At 51.4% G+C, this 21,856-nt stretch overlaps 10 protein-coding genes across 10 annotated transcripts; 4 read left to right on the forward strand and 6 right to left on the reverse strand.

The window, feature by feature from the left end:
- Positions 1 to 2: 2 nt before the first annotated feature.
- Positions 3 to 6,524, reverse strand: BD324DRAFT_629375 (hypothetical protein). The gene is made up of 24 exons (XM_022016205.1): positions 6,266 to 6,524; positions 6,192 to 6,209; positions 6,067 to 6,143; positions 5,907 to 5,983; positions 5,805 to 5,858; positions 5,579 to 5,751; positions 5,256 to 5,543; positions 4,884 to 5,217; positions 4,499 to 4,848; positions 3,950 to 4,459; positions 3,842 to 3,913; positions 3,626 to 3,806; positions 1,966 to 3,589; positions 1,844 to 1,922; positions 1,696 to 1,806; positions 1,603 to 1,654; positions 1,524 to 1,564; positions 1,404 to 1,473; positions 1,227 to 1,363; positions 886 to 1,188; positions 633 to 839; positions 523 to 594; positions 363 to 484; positions 3 to 313 (listed from the first exon to the last, which is right to left on the reverse strand). The coding sequence occupies exons 1-24, from the start codon at positions 6,284 to 6,286 to the stop codon at positions 241 to 243; spliced, it is 5,046 nt and encodes a 1,681-aa protein (XP_021870011.1). The 5' UTR covers positions 6,287 to 6,524; the 3' UTR covers positions 3 to 240.
- Positions 6,525 to 6,990: 466 nt separating this feature from the next.
- Positions 6,991 to 7,276, forward strand: BD324DRAFT_651798 (hypothetical protein; the record flags this gene model as incomplete). The annotated part of the gene is made up of 2 exons (XM_022018394.1): positions 6,991 to 7,166; positions 7,204 to 7,276. 2 exons carry the CDS (start codon positions 6,991 to 6,993, stop codon positions 7,274 to 7,276), a joined length of 249 nt encoding a protein of 82 aa, XP_021870012.1.
- On the reverse strand, positions 7,249 to 9,892 carry BD324DRAFT_629377 (S-adenosyl-L-methionine-dependent methyltransferase). Its single transcript, XM_022016206.1, has 7 exons — positions 9,184 to 9,892; positions 8,915 to 9,140; positions 8,473 to 8,872; positions 8,372 to 8,436; positions 7,812 to 8,334; positions 7,574 to 7,762; positions 7,249 to 7,532 (listed from the first exon to the last, which is right to left on the reverse strand). Exons 1-7 carry the CDS (start codon positions 9,851 to 9,853, stop codon positions 7,488 to 7,490), a joined length of 2,118 nt encoding a protein of 705 aa, XP_021870013.1. The 5' UTR covers positions 9,854 to 9,892; the 3' UTR covers positions 7,249 to 7,487.
- A 23-nt stretch (positions 9,893 to 9,915) lies between these two features.
- BD324DRAFT_591949 (WD40-repeat-containing domain protein) lies at positions 9,916 to 11,337 on the reverse strand. The gene is made up of 4 exons (XM_022013807.1): positions 10,804 to 11,337; positions 10,673 to 10,761; positions 10,354 to 10,634; positions 9,916 to 10,317 (listed from the first exon to the last, which is right to left on the reverse strand). The coding sequence occupies exons 1-4, from the start codon at positions 11,318 to 11,320 to the stop codon at positions 9,984 to 9,986; spliced, it is 1,221 nt and encodes a 406-aa protein (XP_021870014.1). The 5' UTR covers positions 11,321 to 11,337; the 3' UTR covers positions 9,916 to 9,983.
- A 63-nt stretch (positions 11,338 to 11,400) lies between these two features.
- BD324DRAFT_629382 (CobW/HypB/UreG, nucleotide-binding domain-domain-containing protein) lies at positions 11,401 to 13,068 on the forward strand. The gene is made up of 9 exons (XM_022016207.1): positions 11,401 to 11,475; positions 11,519 to 11,614; positions 11,671 to 11,675; positions 11,730 to 11,783; positions 11,825 to 11,861; positions 11,903 to 12,053; positions 12,100 to 12,235; positions 12,282 to 12,753; positions 12,798 to 13,068. Exons 2-9 carry the CDS (start codon positions 11,548 to 11,550, stop codon positions 13,019 to 13,021), a joined length of 1,146 nt encoding a protein of 381 aa, XP_021870015.1. The 5' UTR covers positions 11,401 to 11,475; positions 11,519 to 11,547; the 3' UTR covers positions 13,022 to 13,068.
- A 186-nt stretch (positions 13,069 to 13,254) lies between these two features.
- BD324DRAFT_629389 (kinase-like domain-containing protein) lies at positions 13,255 to 15,486 on the reverse strand. Its single transcript, XM_022016208.1, has 8 exons — positions 15,130 to 15,486; positions 15,021 to 15,078; positions 14,931 to 14,984; positions 14,698 to 14,876; positions 14,071 to 14,661; positions 13,443 to 14,027; positions 13,329 to 13,391; positions 13,255 to 13,275 (listed from the first exon to the last, which is right to left on the reverse strand). The coding sequence occupies exons 1-6, from the start codon at positions 15,392 to 15,394 to the stop codon at positions 13,675 to 13,677; spliced, it is 1,500 nt and encodes a 499-aa protein (XP_021870016.1). The 5' UTR covers positions 15,395 to 15,486; the 3' UTR covers positions 13,255 to 13,275; positions 13,329 to 13,391; positions 13,443 to 13,674.
- Positions 15,487 to 15,692: 206 nt separating this feature from the next.
- BD324DRAFT_581115 (ribosomal protein S13) lies at positions 15,693 to 16,626 on the reverse strand (the record flags this gene model as incomplete). The annotated part of the gene is made up of 4 exons (XM_022013485.1): positions 15,693 to 15,732; positions 15,790 to 16,041; positions 16,170 to 16,303; positions 16,588 to 16,626. 4 exons carry the CDS (start codon positions 16,624 to 16,626, stop codon positions 15,693 to 15,695), a joined length of 465 nt encoding a protein of 154 aa, XP_021870017.1.
- Positions 16,627 to 16,680: 54 nt separating this feature from the next.
- BD324DRAFT_508373 (60S ribosomal protein L44) lies at positions 16,681 to 18,177 on the forward strand. Its single transcript, XM_022012959.1, has 5 exons — positions 16,681 to 16,914; positions 17,338 to 17,351; positions 17,406 to 17,507; positions 17,564 to 17,622; positions 17,955 to 18,177. Exons 1-5 carry the CDS (start codon positions 16,898 to 16,900, stop codon positions 18,081 to 18,083), a joined length of 321 nt encoding a protein of 106 aa, XP_021870018.1. The 5' UTR covers positions 16,681 to 16,897; the 3' UTR covers positions 18,084 to 18,177.
- Positions 18,178 to 19,063: 886 nt separating this feature from the next.
- On the forward strand, positions 19,064 to 20,767 carry BD324DRAFT_581247 (alpha-2-glucosyltransferase Alg10; the record flags this gene model as incomplete). The annotated part of the gene is made up of 7 exons (XM_022013489.1): positions 19,064 to 19,189; positions 19,230 to 19,318; positions 19,357 to 19,663; positions 19,702 to 19,801; positions 19,894 to 20,034; positions 20,078 to 20,288; positions 20,326 to 20,767. The coding sequence occupies 7 exons, from the start codon at positions 19,064 to 19,066 to the stop codon at positions 20,765 to 20,767; spliced, it is 1,416 nt and encodes a 471-aa protein (XP_021870019.1).
- A 16-nt stretch (positions 20,768 to 20,783) lies between these two features.
- On the reverse strand, positions 20,784 to 21,759 carry BD324DRAFT_581435 (peptidase of plants and bacteria-domain-containing protein; the record flags this gene model as incomplete). Its single annotated transcript, XM_022013504.1, has 2 exons — positions 20,784 to 21,301; positions 21,357 to 21,759. 2 exons carry the CDS (start codon positions 21,757 to 21,759, stop codon positions 20,784 to 20,786), a joined length of 921 nt encoding a protein of 306 aa, XP_021870020.1.
- Between the last annotated feature and the right edge of the window lie 97 nt (positions 21,760 to 21,856).

The following is a 21,856-nucleotide window of genomic DNA, read 5'->3' on the forward strand; positions in this document are numbered from 1 at the left end:
CATTTTCTCAGAATTCATCATTTTCATCTCTGTTTGCTCGTGCTACGGGGAATACCAAAAGGGATTTTAAATCGGGGAAAGGGGAGGAGGAGAGGGGGAGATGAGTGTCGGATAGAGATGTAGCAGGATGGCACAGAAGGGTCTCACGGCAAGAGAGGGTAGAGAGTCGAGGGAGATGTATACAATAATGGGACTTTTGCTCTGATGCTCCGACCAGATCATAACCGCTCGTTAATCACTCTAATAGAAGCCAGTTGGTTGAGCCATCATCATGCCTCCGTTGGGCATACCTCCACCATTCGGCATGAAGCCACTGCTCAATTGCGTCAGGCTAGTCTCGCAGAGGGCATAGTGTCACTTACGCAGGTCCGCCGATCATCAGACGTCCCCCTAATCCAGATCCAACGAGACCAGACGTCTCCTCGGGTTCGTCCTTCTTTGACTTGGCCTTAAGTTCTCTCAGTTCAGCCTCCAGGGCGGCGAGCTGCACGGTCAGCGGAGTCCAAGTAGTCAGAGTCTCACCCTTGAACTCTGGTCTCTTTGGGACTGCAGGAAGAAGGGTTTGGAGTAATCGCCCAAACCGTATCGCCACGACTGCAAATTCAGCAATGAAAACCGGACCATCTTCTCACCATCTCCTCGACAAAGTCTGGTCTGACCAGCTCGAAGCACACAAAGAGGATAGCCGCAAAGGCATCCTTATTGCCGATAGACACAAAGTATGCCGCCAGCTCCTCCGCCACCGCAATCTCCTTGCTCGCCGCGGCGGTTTCAAGAGCATCACGCCACAACCGGTCGGCTTTGGACAAGCCTAGGGATTCGTCGTACATGTTGTTGAGCTGTAGGGGTGTGAGCTTAGCACCAAGCGCAAGTTTAAAAGCTCACTCTATACAGCAGCGCCGCTATCCTCCTAAACTCCAGCAGTTCGTGATTTTCCATACGCTTAGCGAGCTTGATGGCATCGTATTGATCGTGAGTTTCCAGACTGCTTCGCAATGTGACGTGGTCTTCCTCCTCGATGAGCAAGTCGTTGTACGCCTCATTGACGACCGCAATGTTAAGCTTCTGAGTGGCGATCAGGTATGGCTTGATCAGAGGCAGGTGGTCCTCATTCTGCAAGAGTTTAACCACACGGCCGTGGTCCAGTCGAGGAGACAAAGCGGCCAGGAGATCGGGAAGGAGGTTGGGCTGGACTGTCAGGTCATCTTTCCATGGCCGTAGCTCACCTGGTGCTGAATGTAAAAGTGAACCGCCTTGTAGGCGATCTCCATGTTGGCAACCTTGACACAGACCTTCTTAAACTGATCATGATCCCAGTCGCTCAATCGCTCCATCATGGCGAGCGCCGCGTTATCAGGTTCATCTACAGCTTCAGCCCACTGTGGCTCAAAGACCAAACCCACCGTAGACAATGTACAAGAAGACCAATTCGGGCCAAAGGTGAGCCTGTTCGGCTGCTCGGATGACTTTTGGCTAGTAGAAGAGTCAGTCCTGCACTTCAAGCAGCAGAGGACCAAGCTCACAATGTTGACTCGTTGCCAGAACAACTTCAGGTGCTCCATCACTGCGATCGTCAGGGCAATTCATCGCCAGGAAACTCACATTTCTCGGGTCGGTATTTGGCGTAGAGTACACTGAGTTCGGTGAACATGCCCTGAGAGAATCGTCAGACTGAATCTGCGGAGAGTGACTCACCATGTGCGCTCGCTCCAGTCCTAAACCACCCTCCATAAGGTTGATGACCTCGTCGAAATATCCATTTCGCTCGTACAAGTTGAGTAGAGCCGGCAATTCCTCGGCGTGAACCTAGCCATGTCAATATTCATCACTATCGTGGTCTCACAATCAGGTTGAGACCGGCGATTTGGGCCAATCGGAATTCTTTCTTGTCCACACAGGCCGCATTGACTTGCTTCCAGACCCTGAACAAGTCAGTAGGCTTCACCATGCAGACGTGTGACTCACTGAGTGTTTCCTGCCTTTCGAGCAGCATCGACGGCAGCTTGGTTCTCGCCAAGATAGATGAGGGTAGTGGCCAATCGAGCCCAGTTGGAGATGCTTGAAAACAACAGTTTGGCAGCCTGATACAGTTCGTCGTTGAAGCACTTTTCTCCGACTTCGAGAATGTCGGCGACGTTGGTCATGCTGAGGAATTCTTCCATGTCGTGTAGCCTGTCGGTCTTGGCGTACGCGTAAGCCAACTCGGTATCGATCTTGGGTTCTCGAGCAGTCTTTCGTGCCATCTGCAAATATCGGACGAGGTCGTCGTGCTTGCCAGCTCGGTTGGCAATCTCAATGACTTCGGCAAAGTTGGATGGATCCTCGGCTTTGATGTAAGAGTCGATAGCATCCTTGACTCGGAGACCATCGAGTTGGGCTTTACCCAAGCGGGACCAAACGGCCGGTTGGTTGATCTTGTTGGCATATGAGAATCCTCGATCGATCGAGACCATGTGCTCGACCAAAACGTTCATAGCCTCAGCGTGCATATCGTGCTTTTGGTAAATTGTGAAGGCCTCTTCATACAGACCCGAGTCAATGGCGACCTTGGTGATGGCATCGACATCGTACCCATCGATCTTGTTGACGTAGCCCATAACCTTGCCCTTGTCGTTCTTGATGGCAGTGAGGAACATGAGAGACTTGAGCGATCGGTTGTCACTGAAGGGTGAAGGCTCCAAGATGATCTTTTCAAGCAGCTCGAGCAGGGGTCCATGCAGCTCCATGTGGATGAAAGCTTGGACTGTTGTCGAGACGTCATCGGGATCAGTCGATTCGGGAATGGCGGTACCAACGACTTGATCAATGAGTGCCCGGCGATGAATGCTCTCTGGGTTCAGGACCTGGATCCAAAGCTCCTTATCTCGGCGCTTGACGAGATACCTAGCCTGATGTTTGTACATCTGATTCTCGTTGGTGATGTGAATGAGCTCATCGTCGCAGAAGCCCTTGGCGTAGGCAATGTAGGCGAGGTATGGATCCCGTTGCTCGCAGTATTTTCCAACAATGGCAGGGTCGTAGAGATTGTTCGACTTGAGGAAAGCTTCGGGGTTGTTGTTTGAGTCGATAGAGATCTTGGCGATAGCGTTGTACACGCCGTGATCCGTGGAGCCTTGCTCGACCTTGTTGTTGAGCCAAGGAAGCAAAAGCTTTAGACGGTTCCGCTTCTCAACTTCGTCGACCAATTCGTCGATCGGGAAGGTTCCAGTGACCGACATGAGGAGGTTCTTGATCACAGTCTCGTCGCAGTCAACATCAAGCAACCCACCGATGACCTGAGGGGTACGAGCCGAGTTTACTCGCTGAACGTAGATCTCGATGAAGTTGGTCAAACCGTTCTGATAGAGGTAGAGAACCAGATCGTGAACAAAGTCGAATCGGTCGCAGACAATGATGAGAGGAAGCTGGTCCGACAGACGAGCCTCCTTGAGGAAGTTTTTGACCTTCTCGGGATTGTAGTAATTCGACTCTCGGCAGATACGTTCGACCTCTCTGATTTGACCCGTACGAGTGGCTGCTTGGATGTACTTGAAGTGGACCTCGGGGTCCTCGCTGACGTTGACGACCGAGCCGAGATAGTAGTAGAGACCTGACATCAATACTGATGCTTCCTCTGCGCACTCACCATCAGAACTCTTGAACTGCTCAAAGAGCTCGATGAGCTTGACGGGACCAAGGAGGTCAGAGTACTTGGTGGCGATCTGGACAACCACTGCCAGATTCTCTCGCATGTTGGTTCGGAGCATCTCTTGCAGGCATTCGAGCGATTGCTCGACGGTGAGCCTGCCAAAGTAATCGACAAGCCACTTTATTTCAGCAAGTATGACCAGCTCCAACTCACCTCTGATTTATACAAATTGGAGTGGACGACACATCGCTTGATATCGTTGATGTCCTCGTAGTGCTCGAGTGCCTTGAAAATCAGCTGAGGCGACTCTTGGTAACTCACTCTTTGCATCAGACCAGCTTTCTCACACAAGTTGGCGATCCTAGGGCGATCATAGTGGGTGAACATTTCATTGCCGAGAATCGCATCGGCGACCTGAGGAGCATTGACGAGGTTCATCTCGAGCAATTTCGTCTGCAGTGGTCCCTGTTCGGGCAGGTTGTTCTTGAGAGCATCCAAAAGGAAGCTGGTGGCTTGTTGAATCATATTCTGTGACATGAAGATGTCGACGACTCTGTCAAGATCCACCATGGGACCATTCTCATCATTCACGAGCTGCGTCGCGAGCTCCGTAGCCTTGTCAGGGTTCATACGGACCAGCTGTTGCAAGAGCTGAGGGTAGTCCGGAGTGTATCCGACCTTTTTGGAGTATAGGACAATCTTGTCGAATTGACCGAGCTCCGCGAAGCATGCCACCACCTTGTTCGGTACATTGGCTCGAAGGTAAACGGAGAGGGCGAGGCTCATGTCTGCAACTCGGACCAGGTCTCCAAGCTCCTCGCTGCATTCGAGCTACCACGTCAGCAATGAACACAACAAAACCGTCCTTACCTTGTTCTCCTTGAGCCATTTCTCTAGCAATTGCTTCTTGCCCTGCTGAATGACCGGACGAGCCAACTCGAGGGACTCAAATTTGTTGAGCTCGCCTTTCTCGAGAAGGATTCCAAAGTACTGAAGAATGGGAGAGAGAGATCCTGGAACGTTGGGCAATCTCTTGAAGGCTTCGATAGTCTCGGGTGTTCGCAAGAGTCCACGAGGAGAATTGGCGGCGATCTTGGCGGCCTCGCCGTATTGCCCGTTCTGCATAAAGGTCTGGTACTGTTGAACAATCATCTGGTCGGCGCCTGGCAAGCCGGCTCGGGTAGCAAGCTTGATCGCGAGTTCGGGGTTGTTCAGAGATTCTGCGAGTCAGGCCTTGGGTGTCATGATGACTCACGTTGAATGTAAGGCACGATGGTATCCTCATCTACACTGACGCTCAAGACTTGACCCTTCCTGTTCACTCCAATGATACCGTGCGATTGCTCGTATTCGGCCGAGGTGAAGATTGTTTCGCCTGATATTCTGTTCATGTAGATACATTGACCAGATTCGATATCGTAGAGGTGAATGAAGCCAAACTTGGTAACGAGATAGATGATACCGTGCTTGGAGGAGACCTGCATAGCGACAGGGAAATCATTGGTGGCTTCAGGTGGGAAGAACACGTCGACCGCCTTTTTGGTGAATGGAGGGTTGGGAGCCTGGTGTCCAATTTCGACGATGTGAAGCTGGGGATTTAGCCACAGCTCGCCTTGCCATTCCTCACCTTGGCACCTGTTGCTGTCCTGTTGGCGAACGAGAAGAGCTTGCTAGGGTTGTTCGCGCCGTCCTGCTTAAACAAGGCGAATGCAGCGGCGTGACCCTCGATCGGCTGCGATACACCACGCTCAATCGAGTAGAGCTGCATCGATCCCTTGATCTTAAAAGCAGTCTGACCAGGCTGTCCAGCAGCAGGGTTTGAGGAGATTCCAACAACAACACACCATTGCCCGTCATGAGATACACGGTAATTTATGATTTGGTTGCCGTTCAAGGTTGGATGACGATCAAACATCTGTACAGTCAGAGCGGTAGGGTCTTCATTCTCACCTTCTTTGGCTGGGCCTCGCCATCAACGACTTTCCAGTGCTGAACTTCCCGTTCCGTGACCAAACCCAGGGTGGTGTCGTTGATCCATGTCCAGAAAGGCACATCCTCGTTCATCAGATGAGAACCGAGTTTTTGCTTGGTTGCAAGGTTGAATACCTGTAACTGACGGCCGGCTGGGGCAAGAAGTCAGTTGCGAAGTTCTGGTTCTGACAGGCATCATACACACCCTTCAGAGCTATAATCTTCTCTTTGGGGTGCATGATTGCCGAGTCGGCAGTAACTGTCCTGGTGAGCTCTTCGCCAACCCGAAGATATCTAATGAGCTCACTAGGTCTCCGTAGCACATTGTTCGCATCCGCCAAGTCTATCACCACCACCTGGTTCGTGTCGTTGACATTCTCACGCCTGGAAGACATGTCAGTGCATTGTTTGGCCATTTGCACGCATGTTGCTGTCGCAAGGTTGGGGGTCAAGCTCGTCCGACTTACACGCAGATGAAGTGATCAGACTGAAGGGTGAGGGACTGGAATGAGATGGAAGCTGGTTGGATTCCGAGTGCTGTGAGCTGTGGGGAATGTCAGAAGGAAGTTGAAGGGTGGAGGGTAGTACCGACCTGTAAGTGCTCCGTAAACTGCACGAGCAACCAGATGGTAAGCGATGCACAATCTTCAAGAGTTTCAGACGCACAGTGATAGGTTTATCGGCCATCTTGCCTACGAGCTCTTAGCTCAGGCGAGAGGAAAGAGGGGTCTAACAGTCGAGGTCTGAGGTGACGCAATGAGAAGAACGTCGTCCAGAGTCCTATCGAGGCTCGAAGTTACTATCCCCCTCGGGCTATTCAGATGAGCTTTTTGCTCTTCTATCTATCTCTCTGCTCTAGGCACACAAATCTACTCTCCCTCGTAGCTGCTCGGGACGTGAACGAGATGTGAAGAGGGTATGACTGTGGTGATATATAGCGCCGGCCCAGTGACGACGCGGATCCAAAAGTCATTCGCCACGTGCTGGGCTTGTAAGCGGCGTTTCAGGCAGTACTGTGTCAAAGTGGCACTGTGTCGCACGCAGACGACAATGGAACGGGCAGTGATGTAGGAGGGGTCATGCATGAAAGGGGGCGAAATGAGGTGTAAGCACCTGTGTAGCACTTTTGACCTCACAGCACGGTGGCAGGTGTGTACACAGGTGCAATATTGGCAAACATTGATCTGAGATGTGAGCTGATTTAGACCCCCGCCCCGGTCGCTGACCTTGTATGTAGGGCCGAACCGTACTATCCTCAAGCAGATGCGGGGCTCTACGGGGATCCACAGGGGCAGCCTTATCGTCAAACAGCCAGAGATGACCTTTTTCGATCCAACTCACTCCTTCATGGAGCAACGGGGGACAGCGAATCAAAACGGAGCAGCGCAGCGATGTTGATACCTAAGGATCAACCAGTGCCACCTGCTCAACAGGGAAACAGCAAACAGATGGACAAAATCCAGGCCACGAAACAGCACATTGATGAAGCGACGGCGGAGTTTTCAAAAACCATCGAGGCGATCCATGAACGAGGAGAGAGACTGGAGGACTTGAGGGGACAAGAGCGGTAAGTGAGTATCTCGAATCAAGAGGCTAATCATTAGATCACTTGAGTATCCAAAGTCAGAATTTCAAGGTCAAGGCAAGTCAAGTCAGGAGAAAGATGTGGTGGAATAACATCAAGGTGGGTCCACAATCTAAGGTCAAGGCTCAATCCCGTAGTGGACAATTTGTATTGTAATTTTTGTCGTCACCATCGTCGTTGGCGCCATTGGAGGCGGCATCAAAGGTCATGAAATCATCGAGAATCGAGTCCAGCAGACAGCCACAGAAACCGCACCAGGACCATCTGCGACCAGTGCATTGACCACAGGATAGAGACATATGCTCATTGCACTAATCGAAGTACCGCAACGCTTTCGACGTGAGCCGTCTGGCAGCTGTCAGCGACTAATGCCACCACAGGTCGCTCACCTGTGGGAACAAGTCAAAACCTCGGATACTTTCCAATTTGTAATCGACTCCATGCTGCTTTGTGTGATGTATAAACCATCCGATGTCCCTAGCTTGAGTATGCACGTTGCAAGAGACGTAAACTATCGTGATGGGTTTGAAATCGTACAACTGTCGAAGGAATTGCTCGTCACACCCTTTTCTCGGCGGCTACAACAGCGAGGTCAGTAATGTCACCCTCCTCATAGCCCAATCTCACATCAATGATGACACAACTTTTGGACCCATGGAATCCAGCCTCGGGAAGATTTGCGAAAATCTCCTCAGCTGCAGCACACAACCAGTCCGATTTGTGATAGACGCCATTGATCTGAGCATTCTTTTTTGCCGCTTCCACAGCGTGAAGGTCCAACTCAACTCCAGCGACTCTTTCGAAACTATCACTGAGAGAGACGCCAAAGAACCCGGAGCCACAGTAGGCATCGACGAGTTGTGTAGGTCGCTTGAAGCCTTGTGGCTCTTCAGAGGGAAAAATGGCCTCTTTGGTGTAGGCTACCAATGAAGGGAGGATGGAATTGTTGTTTTGAAAGAAGGATCCCGCGGGAAACGTGAACATCTTGTCGCCAACTTGCTCGTACACTGGTCGCTTGTGATCTACCACGGCGATGTGCGCATCTGTGATTGGCATAGAGGGATCGAAAGGATTTAGAGAAGATGGCAGCGGAGGCTCCAAGGAGTCTCTAAGCAGCAGTGTCGCTCCGCGGGGGAAGGACAGGATATTGCTGGATTGTCAGCCTACGGCCTCCGTTCGACACCTACTCCTTCACTCGTTTACGTTCCTCGGGGAGCTTTGCATTCAATATTGGTGTTGCAATAGGACATTCCTAATGGGTTCAGGCGAGTATTTGAGTTGGACCCACCTCGATATCAAGTATTCGCGAGCTAGTTGCGTAGTTGAAGCCGATTTTTAATTCCCAATCGTTTCTCGAGTCTATCTTCAGCCCCGATGCCTTTATCAGTTCTTCATCGTTCCCAAGTTCAGATTTCTCTTCTTCGATGACCTTCATGACACGATCCACAGACGGATCTCCGACTCGACCCCACGACGAATGCTTGACGAGCTCCTTGATGCGTTTGGGGACTTCATCGAAATGGGGCGTGATCTTGGTACGATATTGCCACTGTTTTTGACTGGGTATGGTGTCTCTGATCGCTGGCACATCACTCAAGTGGGAATATCGTTTGTATGCCAATTCCACAGTGCGTTTCTTGTGCTCGAGTTGGCGCTCATACGGTATAGGTTGTAATTGACATCCACCGCTGTTGGGTCAATGAGCTCTTGAACGCATGCAGCCTTCCTACCATTTGCCAAAGTATTTGCACCCATTCTCCGGAAATTTTCTCCGATCCCCTTCTCCCCCTCGATACTCCTCGTTGTATTCGAGAGTCTCTAGCAATCTGGCGGCCGAGTAAAGCCGTCTATGGCGATACACTGTGCATTCGACAAGGTCCCCGGGGTGAGCGAACGGGATCAGAATCGCCCATTTACGATCTGTCCCTTCTTCCTGGTACAATGCCAGCCCATCACCTGTCCGCATCAGCAAGAGGCATACATAGCCTGCGGGCCTCACCTGAGACTGTGAAGGTAGACACTCGAACGGTGTGGGACCCCGTATTTAATGATCCTGGTGGGGTCCATTCTGACTCATCTCCCTTTGCAAAGAGGCTCTCCACATAATCACGTCCCAGCAGATCCTTGATATCATGTTCGAGGACGTCTTCGGCAGAATAACGCTCCGGTACAGGTCTTTTCTGCGACTTTTTCCGCTTCCTCACCTCGGCTTTGGTCCCAATGAATGTGAAGAGCTCCGAAGTTGGGTCCTCTTCTACCAGACCAGCCGGAGCACTGGTCTCTTCGGAGGGATTCGTCTTGAGAGCAGTGTGCTCAACAGATTGGTTCACGCCAAAGCTGTTCGATCGGCTGGATGCCCCGTTGCCTTGAACCTCGTTTCGAGCCCGTTTCAAGTCGCGAGTCGGTGAACGTTGGTCGTACAGGCTGCTCGAAAGGTTCCCTTGCTGTGCCGCTCTTTGCCTGTCGCCAGAAGGAGGTGAGCGAGATCTGCGTCCATCCACGGCTTGTGAGGACTCGGCTCTGTCTGGTTGATTATGGAGATCCTCTCTGAGTGTCCATTTCGCCTCTTTTGGACTTGAGTTGTCGGACTCCATGAACTTGTGTTTGACTCGTGGAAGCCTGATGATTGGCTTACGATTGTATACGCTCAGCAGTAACGTTGCCCGCATACGATTGAGGATGAGGGTCAAATCTCAGAATTTTTTTTTGGTTGTTGAATTCGGGTGGCAGTGGCAGAGTGTATCCTTCCCAGTGTATATGTGTGTGAATGCAAATGCTGAATGATACTCTGGTACAAGCTCAATCTCTGACCAGTCTCCAGACCTTTACCCCACCGTCATCCCCGCAGCTCGCCAGCAAGAATCCCCTGCCTTCTTCTCTACTACACCAGCTCAGACTATTCACATCGTCTACACTGTGAGCCTCCCTCACGGCGGCCACGGGGTTCATAGATAAGCGCGGAGCGACTGGCCCATCCCCGTCTTCAATAACGTCCGTCTTCCAAACTATGATCTTGCCGTCACCTCCGGCCGAGGCGAGGTATCCACCTTTGCGCCACGAAAGCGAGAACACAGATCGGGAATGAGCAGCGGTATGGAGTATCTCTTCGAACAGACTGTCCGGTTGATTGCCCCTACCTCATCAGCTTTTCTCAGACGCAGTCGCTCACTTTCTCCTCCATATTCTGATACCTCCCCTGTCGCCTCCACTGGCTAGGTATCGTCCACAAGGGCTCCAAGCGAGACACCAGACGGTTTCATCCTCTTCCAAGGGCGGAATATTCAGACTCTCTATCGCCTTCTCATCTGCCGTCGGTGAGAGCTCTGGTAAGCTGGATTGAGTACGAGCTGAAGGGAGTTTGGGGTGTAGTTTCTGGAATATACACCAATCGCCATCGGGATCATCAAACATCAAATGGATGTGCGAGTCGTAAGACGCAGAAGCGAGCACCTGCGGTGCTTCAGCGACTACGAACGACTTGCACGTACCTCTTCCTTCGGGTGCCAAGCTAGGCATTTGACGTCCTGCGTGTGTTCCATCATCACTGCTATGCATTCAAAATCCGCATCAGGTTGGACTTGAAACCAGCATCAGTCTACATCCAAACAGGCCAACTCACCTTCCCAGACCCAAACACTCTTATCCCGGCTGCAGCTTGCCAAGAGAGCGCCATCAGAGCTGAAAGCCACCGACTTGCATTCGCTCTCGTGTCCCTCGAGTGTCGTCACGCATTCCCATTCTCCAGCCCCGCTAACCACTTTCTCGCCTCCTATCTCTGTAGAAGGTTTGAAAACTCCCTCTGAATCATCTTCCGGCGCATCAGAGTCCACCTCTTCCCAGATCCCAACGGATGAATCAAAGCTTCCGGTGGCTAGTGTCCTACCATCTGGACCCCAAGCGACACTCCGTATCGTCCGTTTGTGCTCAGTTTCGATGGCCGAGAGGAGTGAAAAAGTTGGTTTGGGATCATCGGAAGCGGGCAACGAGTCGGAGAATGAGCGATCATCGAACGAATAAAGGCGAACAGTCTTATCTGTCGAGCAACTGGCCAGTAGTGGCCGAGAAGGGTTAAATGCAACTTGCCATGCTGGTTCAGAATGTCCAGGGAGCTCCTGAACGAGCTCCAGAAGGGGCATGATGGCCAATGTACAGGATCAAAACTGAGCACCAGATGACGATTTTGTAAATTTCGGAAATCCGTCTCGAATGCCGTTCATGAACCTCGACTTTGTATGATAGTGACCTTCTTCAGGCTCCTTGCGTTGTTCTGCTCAGATTGCTAGAGCCAGGAGTAGGTCGTTTGAGTCTGTCAAATCAAAGCTGACTCATTGCAGCTATCTTGCATCTGCATACAACACTCCAAATGACATCCCAGGCCGAAGACAAGCGTAAATTGGCTATTCCAGTGACCTGCGTGACTGGCTTTCTAGGTGAGCCGGCTGTGGGATATGGCTTCCACTCGAGACGCGCTGAATCTTCTCAATAGGCGCCGTGAGATTAATCTCAACAGTTTTAGCTGTTCGCAGCTTACATTTCTGCTCGTAGGGCAAGACCACCACAATCCTTGGCATACTGAAGCAGCTTCCGAAGGACTTTAAGGTGGTCCGAGAGAGCGCGACACCTGCTGACCTGTACGACAGGTAGTCTTGCTTAAAAACGAATATGGAGACGTCGAAGGTGGGCTGAACGTATCGGCTTCATGCTCATATGCTCTCTAGTCGACTCGCTGCTCGCGAATCAGTCGCAGATCACGGGAGTATCGGAGATTCTGAACGGCTGCATGTGCTGTACAATGGTTGGATTGGTGGAGAATGCCCTAATGGAGATCAAAGATCGGTTCCGCCCCGATAGGATCATCATCGAATCAAGGTCAGTGCATGCTCGCTACAATCGTTCCCTAATTCTTGTCTTCCAGTGGCTCTGCATTTCCGGCCACACTAGCGCTCCAGATCCGTCAACTTGAACCGCAAGGATTCACACTCGATGGAGTCATTACAGTGATAGATTGTGTGAATTTCAGAGGATACGAGGATACATCACCGACAGCAAAGGTGAGCTCTGTCCTAAACCTGCAGTTCTCTGAACCAATTATCGCAGCTGCAGGCAAAATACACCGACTTGCTCCTCCTCTCAAAACACCAACTGGTGTCCGAGCGAGATTTGGATATTCTGATGGATCATCTAGGAGCTCTCAACGATACGACGCCGCGAATTAAAGTCTCTCCTGAACGACCTGCGCCTCTCTCAGTGGTCTTCGGCCTCGATACGAGTGTCTTCGATAAAGAGAAAGCCGAAGCTGCCGATTGGAAAGCCCTAGGAGCAGGTCATGGACAGTGGCACGGAGATGAGGTGGAAGTCAGATCAATATGGAGAGGAGGGAGCAAGCCTGATAGCACTAAACGCAAGAGGAGCGACGGGCTTGGAAGTGGTCACGTTCATGTCAATGGGGAAACGTGCAGTTGCGAACATGACGAAGATCACGAGGAGGGGAAAGAAGGGGACTTCGTGCCTATCCTCCAGGCGACGCTGGAGGATGCTCTCGAAAAGTTGAGTTTTGAGATCTATCGAGGTGAGAGTCTATGAGAGTCACCACCGTGCTGAAAGATCTTCCAGTGAAGGGCATCGTTCGCCTCGCCGGATCTCCACATCCTAAAGCATGGCGCACATGTATCCTGAATTACGCTTTTGGTAGATATGAGCTCACGTACTTCCCATCACTGGATGAGGACGCAGGTCTTGATGGAGTCTCACTGAGGTTGACGGTCATGGGCGAGCGAGGCGAAGTGGCATCTAGAGCGAAAAAATTGGCCATAGCTCTCGACGCGCAGTACGCTTGAGGTATCTCCCCGACTCGTCGATGTATATTGTCACCTTGTCATAGACATAGATAGAAATGCATTTGTATCGTCTAGAATGAAGCTCGACTTCCCTTGACATTGCGACGTATGTCAGCTTCGGTCGGGCCACATTCCTCCGTGAATTACGACACTTGAGTACATCCTCTTTAGCTCTGGTGCGCGGTTGATAAAATAATCGTGAAATTCTGAACTCTCCATCTTCAGCCGTGAGTATGGCATGCGCTGTAGCATCGCTGCGATGAGGAGAGTCACTGAGCGGTCTGTCAATCGCGCATGACCAGCTGACCTATCACCCACGATCTTTGCTCATGGAATCCCATTTCTGTTCAGGCTTCCAGTGAGTTTTCGTCTGATCAAGCATGGCATCAGTTCTTGAACACTCGCCTCGAGTAATCCATACCAGGAAAGCGTCCAAGCGTAGCTTTGCCTTCTCAACATCCACCTTTTGCTTCTCCTCCAGCAAACAAGACGAGGATTGTCCGATGGTTTTGGATCCGTTAAGTCGTCTAAACTCCGCCCATGCCGATCCTACCTGTGTGGGGAGACTCAGCGACTCATTCCCGTCTTCATCCCCTTGAAAGATGTAAGGATGCGTTCCAGCACAGGCCGTGTAAAGAACGCCTTCGAGTCTGTCAGTTTGGAGTGACTACAGCCGTCGATTCACATCCAAGGGCCCACGAATCCAACGCAAACTCTTCTTCTAGCCACTTGCCAGCGATTTGATTTCTCTTCTCTGCCCAACCTATCCCGACCTCCTCTAGAGTCCCTTGGACACCTCTTGGTGGACGGAGAAGCGCTATGAGACGTTCGCGAGGTAGGTATTCTATCGTCCCTGTCACTGGGTAGATACGGGCGCAGAACTCGTCAGGGTTCAACGGGATCAACTCTAGAAGCTGTGTTTCACTGATCGCATGACCGAAATCTGTAATGACGACTTTCGGATATGCGTCAGAAACGGCGAGGAGGATGTTTTCCGGTTTGATATCTAGAGACGTTTTCAGAGACTTGGTTTCACAGACAAATCTCACCACGATGAGCCAGTCGCAGCTCATGAAGGTATCCGATCCCCTTGCAAAGTTGATATGCCAAAAAGGCCACTTCGCCTTCAGTCAAGGTTGAGCGTTCAAGGTGAGAAAACAGATCACCCCCTGTCACGAGCTCCATGAAGACGTGCACCCGTGATTGCTCAGGGTCATGAATTACATCGAGGAGTGCAGCGACATTTGGATGACAGAGCACTCTCAAGGTCTTGACTTCTTCTAAGTATGCCTGGACATCTTTCTTCCGCTTAGTGCTTGACGAGCCTTCGGTTGTCCATGATTGGAGTGAATCACCATCCGAGGTTTCTTCTTCTTCGTCTACTTCTTCCGTGAGCATCTTGACTGTTTTACAGGCTACTTGAAGTCCGCCAGCTTTGTGACTTGCGAGATTGACATACGCATATGCACCGGATCCAAGTTGATAATTGTGGATGATCCATGGATGTGCGTCGTACTTGTCACGGGGATCATCATTCGGTCCGAATATGGGGTCTGGAAGCTGTCCAAACTCTTCAATGGGCGATGCAGAATGACAGGGAAGGGGGAAGTCTTGGAAATTGTGCTCGTAGACGAATTGATCTGCCCAATCAGGAGCATTTGAAGCGGGCTACTCACATGAAGTCCCTGCAAAGCGGAGCACATCACCGTCCATCAATATCGCAGCTTGGGTATAGACCTTGCGTTGACCAACCGAGATGGGAGTTCGTGATCGGAATCGAGAGCCATTGATGGTGAAGCCATTGACCGAAATGTCATGTAGGCAAGTGACCATCAACGCAGAGTCAGTTCGTATGCTGTGTGTGCATGTTGTGTCAGACGTAACAGAGTCTCAGTGGGTTCAAGCTCACGAGTAGATGCGCATGTGTTTCCTTGACACATCTTGGTCCCAAAGTCGTACATTGCTTCTCACGTGAGCGAGGTCCCAATGAAGGACGTACCAAGTGGCATCTGAGCCAATGACCGTGTATGAGCTCGTGCTGTGAATGTATATCACGACTGGATCCACGATTTCAGAGAATCCTTTTGAGTGCCGTCACTGCGACTCACCTTGTTCACCTCGGACCACACCAGTCAGCGTTCCCACGATTCGATCCTGTTCTGGCTCAGTTTGGATCGATTGAACGCTTTTTGCAGACTGAAGCCCGTGACGACCAGCGGTGCTCTCGGAGCGAGACAAAATACTTCGCGATGTGTTCGAAGAATAGCCATCGATGGAGTCGGGAACGGATCTGGCGGTGAGTGAGGAGGACGAGGAGGTTGACAAAGAAGGAAGGCATAGTCTTTCTGGGTAAGCTGTGGCTTTGCGCTTCATATTTGAGGTGAGCCAATAGGTTAGTACGAGTGAATCAGCGGGTCTGAAATGTGAGGGATGCGTGGAGAAAGAGAGATGAGGACAAGGTCGAGAGGTGTGACCAAAACTGAATTAGACGGAATCTTCGCGCACAGACCTCCGACCGAGATTACCGAAACCTGGACCAGTTCTTGCGGTGTAGAAGCATTTTGACCACACGTATGACGCACAGTGGAACACTTCAAGCACACATGGATCGTGCATCCATGCATACACAGAGCGACGCCTATACACCTCGTCCCACACCAGCTGACCCACTCTACTTCTTCTTGGCAGCGATGGTCTTTCCACGTCGACCACTGAAGACGTAAGACATCAGCATGCGGCTCAACAAGCTTTCCGTTTGTCCAACTCACGTGGTCTTGGTGTGTTGACCCCTAACCTTCAACTGCCAGTGGTGTCGAAGACCACGGTGAGATCTGATCTTCTTGAGTCGCTCGAGGTCGTCTCTGAGTTTTTGGTCGATAGCGTTGGAGAGGGTGTGAGAGTATTTGCCGTCGGTCATGTCCTTTTGTCTGTTAAGGAACCAGTTGGGGATCTTGAACTGGGCAGGGTTTTGCATGATGGTAACGATCCGCTCGAGTTCATCAGAGTTGAGCTCTCCGGCACTGCGGATGAGATCGTCAGCTGAAACTCTTTCCCGGGGATTAGGAGACGGGGACAGCTTCGGCGATCGTTTGAGGGTATATAATGATCGCCATCTCGTGGTCGCATTCGATGTGTTCGCGATACTCACCGCTTGTTCATGTCGACATCGGCCTTCTTGCAGACCAAGTTGGCGTAACGCCTTCCAACACCCTTGATTTCAGTCAAAGCGAACATGATCTTTCCAGTTCCCTTGACGTTGGTGTTGAGCAGACGGAGAATGTGCTGTGTGGGAAGAATGACAATTCAAAGAGGAGTCAGGGCGAACATGGGACGAGACGGGACAGAGGTAGAGCACGACAAGGTCAGCAACAAATTCTCTTAACTTTTTAGCGACCCGACAGTCATCGTCCACCAAGTCTTCCCCATTCCCAGGAAAACGAACGATCTCCTCGGAACAATCTCTCATCTTCGATCTCTTATCGCCCATTCAACTTTGCACCCAACCCTTTCGTGCCCTTTGACTCTCGCTGACTCCTTTCGCATGACCCAGAAGAACATCGACTCACCTGGAATTGCTGGTGGGCCTCGGGAGGAGCGAACGACATCGTGGCAAGGGTACCGCGAGATGAGTCTGTGGAAGCATGATCAGCTCTGCAAAACGAGCAGCACGACGTAGGATACTCACCAGTCGCTGAGGATATAAAGAAGAGGTTCAAAAGCTCTAGAGTCAATGGTATCGTGAGCGAGCCCCGGTCCCTCCTTCAATTTCGCCAATGATTTGGGATAAAATGGTTCACTAAAAAATGGGCGTTCAGACTAATAAAATAATTCGACTGCCACACGCTTCGGAGTTTCTCGGCGTTTCATCAAGGTGGCATGAAATCCCCTCCAGTGTGAGTTTTGCTCAACCAATTTCAAGTATCATCGAAGGGGGGCCGCTGCTGTCTTCAACCTTCAAGTACTCGTTGATCATTGGTCCAAGATGTGAGTGTGGGCCAATGAGGGGAGATGGCAGAGACTGACGATGGTCTTTCATTCCTTGCTTGTCCATCTACAGGGTTAACATGTGAGTCAGATGTCTCTTCCACGTCCAAGATCAGATTGCTGACGGTCGATATAGTCCCAAGTACGTCCATGTCTCGATCTGTCCGGTGTGCTCTGCGTGTTTCGTCTGTTTCGCTTGCACCTGAGGGGAAATTTGAAGGAGCAAAGCATGATTAGGGAGCGCGTCTGTTGGGGAAGCCCGGATGGATGGATCGATGGATGCAATGAAGGGCTAAAAGCGAGTTGCTGACCTTGTTTCTTTCACCTTTTAGGACCCGAAGAACTTGTAAGCCGTCTTACCTTGACCGACCGCTCGAGATACAGCTCACACCCCTCTCAGACTGCAAAGCCAAGGCTTGCAGAAAGCACACCCCTCACAAGGTGACCCAGTACAAGAAGGGAAAGGACTCTCTTGCTGCTCAGGGAAAGAGGCGATATGACCGTGAGTCAATCTGACTCGGGAGATGAGGAGAGCCAAGGAGACTGATATTGCTCCAGGAAAGCAATCAGGTTACGGTGGTCAGACAAAACCCGTCTTCCACAAGAAGGCCAAGACCGTGGGTTCTCATCTAGGATTTACGGTGGAACATTGCTGATTGTAATGCTTTCCTCTTCGCTGCTTCGCTGTTTGCCGCCTCGATCACTGGCCATCCGTTCCTCCCTGTCTCACTGTCACACTCTCCCGTGGTCTCCTACTTTCTCTTGGAATGCTCCACTGCTCATCCACCCTATGGACGACCTTTAACTTCGCTCGGCGCCGCTCCGCCTGTCGCCTGATCTCTTCTTCTCCCGCTCGGCGCTTTGCCATTCCTTGCAACATCTATTCGTTTACGACCTTGTCGTCGCCATCACTTTCGGATCGTTGTTATTCTTGCCCTCGGAACAATAGACCAAGAAGGTTGTCCTGCGTCTCGAGTGCACCCAATGCAAGAGCAAGCATCAGCTCTCCCTGAAGCGATGCAAGCACTTCGAACTGGGAGGAGACAAGAAACAACGTGGTGCGGCCATCAGCTTCTAGGGAGCTGTGTTCATGTGATCTTTCTGATCGTCCTGTAATCATGGGGCATGTATGGCATAGCGACAGATTCAGCACAGATAGAAATGTCAAGCGGATGCTGATCGTGCTACTTCACCCTTATCGGTATCCTGTTACTGAACAACGTGCGGATAATGACTCAGGTCAACAAACCTGACACCGAATACCGATGATTGGCAATGCCTTTTCATCGAGGGTTGATAGACGCGCCAGCAGTCGCGTTGCTTGTCGCCAGGTCTCTCGGAGGATGACAATCCCACTTCACTTGGCTGAGTTCAGTGCGGCTGGCAGGCCAGATTTTAAGGTAGCTCTCATTATCGGCGCTTGAATGGCCATCATGATGGGACGGGAGGGCATTTTTCAGTCCAATGCTTTCCAGCACGCTCTGCAGCATATCGTGTGTGATCATCGTCTCCAGAGCATTGTATCTCAGAATATCGATCATCATATAGCTCATTCCCATCTGACCCCAACGTGATCTTTATCGTCGGGATCATCTTCCCGCAGATCATCTGCGTCTCCTGCATCGATCTTGTCTCGGATTTGTATCGTTGAGCTCGAATGAATTTGAAGCGTCGAAGAGTGTGACTTAACGGTACGATGACCTCTTCACCGTCAATATTATCGTCACCTGACTGTACGAGAGACAGTCCAAAATCCCCAACTTGGCTCACACTCAGCTCCTATTTGGCTCGGAATCAGCTCGAATCGCACCCGGGGTGCGCTCGAAATGCGGACGAAGACGGATGCACTAGATCCGTAGGTATCATAGTATGGCCGCGGTAGGTCCTGCCCGATTCCTTATAGGTCCAGAGCAGGACGGCGATCAGAAGGGGTCTTATCGAGGTCGACGTGCTGCTGCCACATTTTGGCCCTGGTCACGTTTATTCTTAGGTCGCGCCTGAATTTGTGCACCCCTCCTACGTCGTCGGATCCAGTGTCCGTCTGGGGACAAGTATAAGATGAGTACGCGTCATGAGGGTTCCAGCTCAGGCTGGACGACACGCACAAAGCTGCATATCGCCACCTTGACGGTCTCAGTCATCGTCTTCCTCCTTGTCCAGATTGAAGTCCCAGACCCATACCTCGTGAGTGATGTCACACCATCACATGTCCCTGATATCCCAGGATGAGATCTTCCATATACCTCAAACACAGAGGTATTGCGATGAAGACTTTGAGTTCTGGGATCCAGCGATCACCACGCCTCCGGGACTGTAAGCGAAGTGCGCGGGACCTGACAATTGATCTCAAGCTACCTTCTTTCTGCTATTCCTCTAATGACTGTTCATGTCCCATGCACAGTGGCTCTATTACGGGGTACAAACCTGCTCTTCTCGACACTCGTCATCCCGGGTATCGTTTCGTGCTTGTTTGACACTAGTCGCTCCACTGCAGCATGGAAACACTTTGCGTTCCCCTCCGTGCAGGCTCTCGTCATTTCGACCTTCCCCCTCATCAGCTTCTTCTCGAATCTATACTATACGGATATTGGAAGTTTGGCGGGCGTCCTCGGAGCCCTGCTTCTTGCGAGGAGGGACAGACACTGGTCCGCGGTGCTCGTGAGCTGATACAACAAAGATATCGCTTAACAGCTTAGGTGGGGACATGGAGTATGACTGTCAGGCAGACGAATGTGGTTTGGCTAGCATTCATAATGACTACCTGTGTACTGGAGAAGGTCAGGAAACTCGAGAAGAGTGTCGAATCCTCAAGGAGCTCAGATTGCATGCTAGACGACGTTAAGGGGCCTGGTAAGATTAGCGACATTGTATCGGCTGACGCATATCAGAGCATGTCATTAGACTCTGCCTTGAAACCGTTCAAGGTCTTTTCACCCACATGGGCAGCCTAATCTCGACGATACTCCCATACATCTTGCCATTCACTGCCTTTGTTGCCTTCTTGAAGTGGAACGGGGGCATCGTACTAGGTGACTTTCTATACGAGAACTGGAGGCTGATACATTTGCCCAGGCCACAAGGATCAGCACGAAGCTGCTATTCACCTGCCTCAACTGCTCTATTTTGTCGCATTCTCGAGTGTCCTATTGTTGCCAACTCTGCTTGACAACGGGCCGGTCGCGCTACTCTCAGGGGCGACACGAACGGGCTTGGGCACACCAAAGAGACTTCTTGGATCCATTGTGGCAGTCTCGTCCATGCTTTTCGCCGTCCATCGGTTCACGTTGGTGTTTCGTCGTGTCCTTGGCTGACTTGTCCAGCATCTACCACCCATTTCTCCTTGCGGACAATCGCCATTACGTCTTTTACGTTCTCAGAAGAGTGTTTCTGCCTTATCCAGCCGCCAAGTATGCTGTGGTACCCCTGTATCTCGCTGCAAGTTGGGCTTGGTTTTGGCGCCTGGGTAGGTGTCACATGCACGGCGCCAAACTTGCTTATCCAACCTGTCTAGGTCGTCATGCGACGATTTTATGGACTTTGGCCCTTGTCGGCTGTACAACCTTGACCTTGGTCCCCTCGCCGCTTATAGAGCCTCGGTATTTCCTTATCCCAAGTCTCTTGCTTCGAATCCAATTGCCGACCCGGGCCTGGCGATCCGAGTTGGCATGGTACACGCTCATCAACACGGTGACGATCAGCGTCTTCTTGTTGAAGAAGTTTCGATGGGAAGGATGGGAGGGCTGGATGCGATTCATGTGGTAGCCTGCCTTGATCCGAATCAAGAGTAATACTCGAGGTATTCGCGCCACAAAACATCCAAGGGTGCGCCAGTCATCTCGACCCACCAAGAATCGCTCCAACGCGATGTCTCTAGACGACTGTCGATCACATGCACCAGCCCGGGGAACGGTCCGCGAGGCCGTGGTCTACTTGCAGGCGGGCCGGGCGGGGGCGGTGAATTCGGCTGTCCATCTTGGGCGATGCGGGTGGGCAATGCTTGTGAGGGAGTTTGCGTGGTGACAGGAGGCGGAATAGCGAAATTGACAGGGATGTACGCATCTGGGCCTGTATATGGGACTGATGGAGGCTCTTGACCTGTCAAATAGCATAAGAACCAAGCCACGACGTCGTAGCCTGTTTCATAGCCCTTATCGGGATTGCCTTGACCTGCTTTTTTCCAATGCGGCGGATCTAGACGAGCGAGCAGTCTGACATAATCTGCAAAGCCTTCAATCAGCCATCCAGGAGTAGATCCAAATCCGTCATGCTGGATTGTATGGACCATTTCGTGTAGGACTGAGCACGCACTGGATTCAGCGACGGATTGCAACGACAGGTACTTTCTACTCACTGACGCCCTTGAACTCTTGCGCCGCACTGTCCATTGTCCGCCTACCCTCATTGACGTCCTTCATGACGTTTCCGATCCAGTGTAGACTTATCCCTATCCTCCCACCGCTGGTCGCCGCGAGACCATCCTTGTCTTCCAGCTCTAATTCAATGTGTTGATGCCTCCAACGGATTGGGCCCGTGCTCGATGACGAGGTGAAGTGACGATGGATGAAGAGGGCAGAGTAATAAGCAAACAGGCATGGATCAGGAACGCAAAGGAGGAAGAATGCAGTCGCAGGTGATCTCGATGGATCAGGATGTACCAAAGTGATGATGAGTGACCCTGCCGGTGGGTTGGTCGGAGTCTGAACTGGTTGAAGAGGTTGGAAAGGCGAATGAGAGGGCGGAGTGAGGAATGACATGGACCATCTGGATGAACTCGAGGCCGAGCTAGCCAGAGGGTTCTGTATACCCCTCAACCTATCTCTGATGCTGCCCAGCAGTGGCATGGTGTGCGGA

Source organism: Kockovaella imperatae (assembly GCF_002102565.1).
Source record: "Kockovaella imperatae strain NRRL Y-17943 chromosome Unknown BD324scaffold_9, whole genome shotgun sequence".
Lineage (NCBI taxonomy): Eukaryota > Fungi > Basidiomycota > Tremellomycetes > Tremellales > Cuniculitremaceae > Kockovaella > Kockovaella imperatae.

Bases quoted from the DNA above. Each gene is read 5' to 3' on its own strand.
- BD324DRAFT_629375 (XM_022016205.1), bottom strand. From the start codon at position 6,286: ATGGCCGATAAACCTATCACT. The intron at 1,364-1,403 runs GTGGGTTTGGTC...CTGAAGCTGTAG, and splicing joins CTTCTTGTACATTGTCTACG to ATGAACCTGATAACGCGGCG. The intron at 314-362 runs GTAAGTGACACT...GCAATTGAGCAG, and splicing joins CTGATGATCGGCGGACCTGC to TGGCTTCATGCCGAATGGTG.
- BD324DRAFT_629377 (XM_022016206.1), bottom strand. From the start codon at position 9,853: ATGCGGGCAACGTTACTGCTGAGCGTATACAATCGTAAGCCAATCATC. The intron at 9,141-9,183 runs GTGAGGCCCGCA...TGATGCGGACAG, and splicing joins GTCTACCTTCACAGTCTCAG to GTGATGGGCTGGCATTGTAC. The intron at 7,533-7,573 runs GTGAGCGACCTG...GACAGCTGCCAG, and splicing joins GTTTTGACTTGTTCCCACAG to ACGGCTCACGTCGAAAGCGT.
- BD324DRAFT_591949 (XM_022013807.1), bottom strand. From the start codon at position 11,320: ATGCCCCTTCTGGAGCTCGTTCAGGAGCTCCCTGGACATTCTGAACCA. The intron at 10,635-10,672 runs GTACGTGCAAGT...GAAGCACCGCAG, and splicing joins CTTGGCACCCGAAGGAAGAG to GTGCTCGCTTCTGCGTCTTA. The intron at 10,318-10,353 runs GTGAGCGACTGC...CTGATGAGGTAG, and splicing joins ATCAGAATATGGAGGAGAAA to GGGCAATCAACCGGACAGTC.
- BD324DRAFT_629382 (XM_022016207.1), top strand. From the start codon at position 11,548: ATGACATCCCAGGCCGAAGACAAGCGTAAATTGGCTATTCCAGTGACC. The intron at 11,784-11,824 runs GTGGTCCGAGAG...CCTGTACGACAG, and splicing joins AGCTTCCGAAGGACTTTAAG to GTAGTCTTGCTTAAAAACGA. The intron at 12,054-12,099 runs GTCAGTGCATGC...CTTGTCTTCCAG, and splicing joins AGGATCATCATCGAATCAAG to TGGCTCTGCATTTCCGGCCA.
- BD324DRAFT_629389 (XM_022016208.1), bottom strand. From the start codon at position 15,394: ATGAAGCGCAAAGCCACAGCTTACCCAGAAAGACTATGCCTTCCTTCT. The intron at 14,877-14,930 runs GTGAGCTTGAAC...ATGCACACACAG, and splicing joins AAACACATGCGCATCTACTC to CATACGAACTGACTCTGCGT. The intron at 14,028-14,070 runs GTGAGATTTGTC...AAACGTCTCTAG, and splicing joins GCTGCGACTGGCTCATCGTG to ATATCAAACCGGAAAACATC.
- BD324DRAFT_508373 (XM_022012959.1), top strand. The intron at 17,508-17,563 runs GTGAGTCAATCT...ATATTGCTCCAG, and splicing joins GGGAAAGAGGCGATATGACC to GAAAGCAATCAGGTTACGGT. The intron at 17,623-17,954 runs GTGGGTTCTCAT...TCGGAACAATAG, and splicing joins TCCACAAGAAGGCCAAGACC to ACCAAGAAGGTTGTCCTGCG.